We start from the raw sequence: 5628 nt of genomic DNA on the forward strand, positions 1-5628 counted from the left end.
TCACTTACCAGTGTTGTTTAAATGTCGAAAATACATGAGAAGTACTCTGATGGAGGTTCTGCTGGAATACTTCATTCCCAGGTGAGAAGAGACTTTTCCTTATTTTTTTTATAATGATTTGTGCTGGTTACTTCAAAGCTAGTCAGTAGTGTGAGCATGATATTATTCTGATAATCTACTGTGCATTCGGAAAGTATTCAGACCCCTTGACTTTTTCCACATTTTGTTACGTTACAGCCTTATTCTAAAATGGATTAAATATTTTTTTCCCCCTCATCAATCTACCCCATAATGACAAAGCAAAAGCTGGTTTTTAGATTTTTGTTTAAATTTGTAAAAGAAATTGGGGGAGATGTCACATTTCCATAAGTATTCAGACCATTTACTCAGTACTTTGTTGAAGCAACTGTGGCAGCGATTACAGCCACAAGTCTTCTTGGGTCTGACGCCACAAGCTTGGCGCACCTGCATTTGGAGAGTTTCTCCCGCTCTTCTCTGCAGAACCTCTTCAGCTCTGTCAGGTTGGACACCTCTTTTCAGAGATTGCCGAGGAAACGTTTTTATGTCATACATTTTAGAATAAGGCTGTGACAGTAACAAAATGTGGAAAAAGTCTGAGTTCTTTCCGGCTGCACAGTGTTTGGCTGCATACTTCCGTTCCTTTCTCTCTCACTGGTTCGCTCCACAGGAACAAGTGATGAAGTTCCTGACTGAGAAGGATGGGGAGGAGGCGTGGAAGGACTTCTTTGACTCACATCTCCAGGAGAAGCTCTTTGAGGAGAGGAGATGGACGGAGAAGAAGCTCAGCAACCGGAAGAGGGAGGTGGAGAGCTGGATCGTGGAGATACAACAGGAGTGGAGACTGAGGGAGAAGGCTCAGAGGAACATGGTATTTACAATTGAGCTACAAATTCATCTTCTGTTATGATGTTACTTATTAACACTGGTGTTTTGCTGGGGGAAAAAATATGACGTCCATTGTGGTATGAGTCAGATTGACCCGCACAGTTTAAACACACTCAAGACAGTCAAAAAAAAAACAAGCAAAAACAGACAAACGTTTATTTTGTCTTGTCAGACCTTTCAGAAAGAAGAAATACAACAACAGTTGATTTCAAAAACTTAACTATTTGTTAAGCATGTTTCCTTAATCACAAACAAGCATTTCCTGTTTGGGGCTCATTTTTGCGTGTCTGTGTCAAAGATCCGCTGTTCTCCCACTGAGAAGGAGAAGCCTGAGGAAAGCTCCTTTTCCCCCGAACATAATTATAAAAGTTCAACCAGAACCAGTCAAAACAAAATACATTAAGGACACTTGTTTTTTTTTGGACCTGTGCAAAATATCTATAGGCATGAAAGCCTCCGGGTTAAAATGACCCACAACATCGTGCTTGTATACAGCATTTTTGTTTTGTTTATTATTACTAAGGTGTTCAAGCTGCTGATTATGGACCTTCCTCAGAGGAGGAGAGTCATTGAGAACCTCAGAGAGACGGACGACCCCGCCAGCGATCAGGTGGCGAGAGAGGTGGACGGAGAGGAGCGGAGGACGGAAAACACCGGGGTGAAAAAGAGGAGTGACGAGGAGGGAGATGGAAGGAGAGGAAGAGGGGTGGAGGAGATGAATGAGGGGTGCCGCTGCTGCCAAGGAGACGGAGCGAGAGGGAAGGAGAAAAGCCAGAGCCATGGTCAGAGGAAGGAGGAAGAGAAAAGATACCAGATGCTTGTGGAAATGCAGCGTATCCGTTCCCACGAAGAGAAAAGAGAAAGGGAAACCTTCCTGAGAAACAAGGAGAGGGAGGAAAAGAAAAGGGAGGATGAGGAGAAAACGAGAGAGAGGGCACATCTGGCCAGGCAAAAAATGGATGCGGACAGAAGGGAGAGAGAGGTGCGCAGGATGGAGAGGGAGATAGTGGTGAAGAGAAAGGAGGTTGACCACAGAGTGATGTCTGTGAACAGGAAGGTGTTCTCTCTCAGGTCCGAGGCTGAACAAATCAGGAAGGAGAGAAAGTCACTAAGGATGTTTCAGAGCAAGCTAGAGAACCTGGGACCAAATATGGAAGTCCAGAGCAAGGCTCAGAACCAGGGACTAAATATGGAAGTCCAGAGCAGGGCTCAGAACCAGGGACTAAATACGGAAGTCCAGAGCAGGGCTCAGAACCAGGTAGTGAGAATGGAAACTCAGAGCGAGAACCAGGAAGAGAAAAGAAGTGTTAAGCAGAGCGCCGACCAAGGCAGACAGAAATGTTCTGTGGTAAGAGAAAACACCTCTCATTTACACTTGCTGCTTGGCCATAGGGTCTGTATGGGTGGCTAAATGTAGACACTTTGTTACCACGGGATTGCAAAGGGCAGGACACAATTTATTCATCTCATCTGTCTTTATGTGTGTTGTAGAGTGGGGAAGTGCTGCATGACTTTTGTACATCTCACATGTAAAAAGAAAACGAACATTCAATCTGTAGTTTGTTTACTGATTAGTTGCATTGTCCTCTTTTTTTATCTCCTTCTTTCTCTCTGTCTCTTCCCCTCCTCTTTCGCAGAAAGCAGATGAGGAGAAAACAGAGAATGACATTCGAAGAGAGGAAGAAAAGAGGCAAATCGAGGAGGGGGACAAGAAGGACGAGATACTGAGTGGGAGTGAGAGGTTGAGTGAGAGAGAAGGGAAGGGACAGATAGAGGTGGAGAGGAAGAGTCGAGAAACTGGGGCTGATGGTAACGTTGGACGTGAGGCAGTTGGTTTGGTAGAAGACAACAGAGAGATGTCTGAGGACAGAGTCAGCCTGAAAGAGACGGACAAGGAAAGGAGGAGTGAGAAGGCTGTGAGAGTAGAGGAAAAGGAGGCGTCTGAGGAGAGGGAAATACAGTTGGAGAGGAAGAGGGAAATTGAGGCTAAGCCGGTGATAGAGGAGGAGAAGAAGAAGTCTGAGAATGAACAGAGTGGGAAAAAGACACAAGAGACAAAGCAAGAAAAGCAGACTTCAACAGAGACAGAACTGAGTGACTGGGATGTGGACAGTGAGGAGGAAGAGATTGTGTCGGCGAAATTCAAGAAGAGGAAACAGAGAGAGCTGGAAGAGAGGCAGAAGGAGGAGAAAAGGGTGAGAATGGAGGAGAAGAAGAAGGAAGAAGAGCGCCTTAGGAATAGGGAGGAGGACAAGAGGAAAGAGGAGGAGAAGAAGCTACTAGAGCAGGTAATGCTTTCCTGACCCTTTTTTCTCCAACACTTTTATTTATATACATTTTTTTTTACAAATAACTCCCACTTTTCCTACATTGGAGGGTGTGTGGGGTGGGGTGGGGTGGGGGGGGGTGGGCATACAAAACCATTTCAGTCCTTCCCAATTTCATTGTGTGTGATTGCACTTCTTGCCCAATAGTCAAACATGTAAATCTAAAATATATGAATCCGTCAATTTAACGGAACAGGTGAGCCTGACAGTCCTGCAGGAATCCTGGAAGAAGGCTAAAGCGGAGGACAGGAAGAGATCTGAGGCAACCAAAATGGACGCAGAGCAGCAGCACCAGCGGGCTGTTTTTTTCAGTGACTTGAGGGAGGAGGAGGAGGAGAAGCAACAGCAAATAATGGGGCTGGAGAAGAACAGGAGGAAGGAGTACGTTGTTCAGGGGGGCTTCCCTGTCAACAGGACAACACACACGGCCCCAGGAAATGAGTCAGCAATATCGGTGAGTTCAGATGAGGAGACTGGCTCTGAGTGGGAGAGGCAGTGGGAGGAGGAGAAAAGGAATGAGAAGGAGAGGAAGGAGGAGGAGGAGAAGAGGAAGAGACTGGAAGATAAGAAGAGGGAGGAGATGGCAAAGGAACGGGAGGAGCAGAAGAGTAGAGAGGCGGAGGCGAGGTGGCAGGCACGTCTTGTTCCCAAGAAAAAGAAAGGTGTATTTAAGTCATTCTTCAACCTTTTTGTGACATAGAGCAGTAAAGAATCAATAAAAACATGACGTCTTTTCATAATTTGAATCAAGCATTTATCAAATGGAATAAAAATAAAGTTTTTTTTTAATCCAAAGGAAATGTTCATGTGTATTTCTTTCTCCATGTTAATATGAACTTTAATCACTTAGTGACATAAGAAAGAAAGAAAAACAAGAGCTGCAAGCAGAAATAATAGAAACTCACTTAGTCACCTGTTGGGCACTGTGGGAATTAAAAAGACATAACTTAAAGCATGCCATCTAAGTTATATCATTCTATATCAAATTGGTAAAGTGTTGTCTAGTATGTTTGCCACAGCGCCACCATGTGGCCAAGTGCTATCATACTGATGCCACTTATCCTCCCCCCCAAAATTCTCTCTCTCTCTCTCTCTCTATCTCTCTCTCTCTCTCTCTCTCTCTCTCTCTCTCTCCCTCTCTCTCTCTCTCTCCCTCTGTCTCTCTCGCTCTCTCTCTCTATCTCTTTCTCTCTCTCTCTCTCTCTCTCTCTCTCCCCCTCTCTCTCCCCCTCTCTCTCTCTCTCTCTCTCTCTCTGCTAATGTACACCAATGGGGGAGAGCGCTCATTAAAATATAGCCAGCAGGCAGAGTAGCGTCTTACCTGTCTCTCTCTTCTTCCACCTCCACCTTCTCTTCTTCCTTCTCCCTCTTTCCCTCCTCTCTCCTCTATCTCTCATTCATCTTAGTCCGGATGGTTTCTGGTCCTTATAAATACATAATATAAGTGTGTTGTTCATGTGAAAAAAAATATATCTCCTGAGGCTATGATATTTGCATATGGCTATCTCTGGAACATAGAAACAGAGATGAGATGTCGCTAAATGAAAGCTTGAGTATTATTAAAAAGTGAAAAACAAGTTACTCACTGAACAAAACGGTGCTACTGGACCTCCTGGGTGTGCGATGGTGACACGGACGGACGGAGGGAAGGACGGACGGACAGACAGACAAACTCAGAGAGAGAGAGAGAGAGAGAGAGAGAGAGAGAGAGAGAGAGAGAGAGAGAGAGAGAGAGAGAGAGAGAGAGAGAGAGAGAGAAAGAGCGAGATTGGGGTGAGAGAGAGAGACTGGGGAGAGAGAGAGATCGGGTCAGAAAGACACACTCACTCACTCTGTGTGATTGGATTAAAAATAGAGCTGTGGACAGGCTCTCTGGAAGGTGAGAATAACCAGCGGGAATGATCAGGGACAGCCAAGCAGGACCTGTGTGTGTTTCCTGAATAACACTCATCAAACCACACTGACATATTTATATATACAGGTAACTGCCAAAATAAAGGAAACCCCCAACATAAAGGGTCTTAATAGGGCGTTGGGGCACCACGAGCCAGAACGACTTCAATGCACCTTCACATAGATTCTACAAGTGTCTCGAACTCTATTGGAGGGATGCAACACCATTCTTCCACCAGAAGTTCCATAATTTGGTGTTTTATTGATGGTGTTAGTCGCCAATAAGTGTTCAATTGGGTTGAGATTTGGTGACTGAGATGGCCATGGGATATGGTTGACATGGTTGTCATGGTTGTCATGCTCATCAAACCATTCAGTGACCACTCGTGCCCTGTGGATGGGGGCCTTGTCATCCTATGGGGGCATAGCCATGGTAGCCAAAATAATGGCCTGCCCAGCATTTTATACATGACCCTAAGCATGATGGGATGTTAATTGCTTA

General features: G+C 45.1%; 1 protein-coding gene across 1 annotated transcript; it reads left to right on the plus strand.

Moving 5' to 3' along the window:
• Nucleotides 1–697: 697 nt before the first annotated feature.
• LOC110505357 (trichohyalin-like) lies at nucleotides 698–3990 on the plus strand. The gene is made up of 4 exons (XM_021584533.2): nucleotides 698–889; nucleotides 1430–2254; nucleotides 2544–3194; nucleotides 3430–3990. Exons 1-4 carry the CDS (start codon nucleotides 698–700, stop codon nucleotides 3931–3933), a joined length of 2172 nt encoding a protein of 723 aa, XP_021440208.2. The 3' UTR covers nucleotides 3934–3990.
• The last annotated feature ends 1638 nt before the right edge of the window (nucleotides 3991–5628 follow it).

Source organism: Oncorhynchus mykiss, chromosome 25 (assembly GCF_013265735.2).
Source record: "Oncorhynchus mykiss isolate Arlee chromosome 25, USDA_OmykA_1.1, whole genome shotgun sequence".
Lineage (NCBI taxonomy): Eukaryota > Metazoa > Chordata > Actinopteri > Salmoniformes > Salmonidae > Oncorhynchus > Oncorhynchus mykiss.

What these genes read in the sequence shown, in the direction of transcription:
- LOC110505357 (XM_021584533.2), top strand. Translation starts at nt 698, where the DNA reads ATGAAGTTCCTGACTGAGAAGGATGGGGAGGAGGCGTGGAAGGACTTC. An exon ending in AGAAGGCTCAGAGGAACATG is followed by an intron (nt 890 to 1,429) that starts GTATTTACAATT and finishes ATTATTACTAAG; the next exon opens with GTGTTCAAGCTGCTGATTAT. An exon ending in GCAGACAGAAATGTTCTGTG is followed by an intron (nt 2,255 to 2,543) that starts GTAAGAGAAAAC and finishes CCTCTTTCGCAG; the next exon opens with AAAGCAGATGAGGAGAAAAC.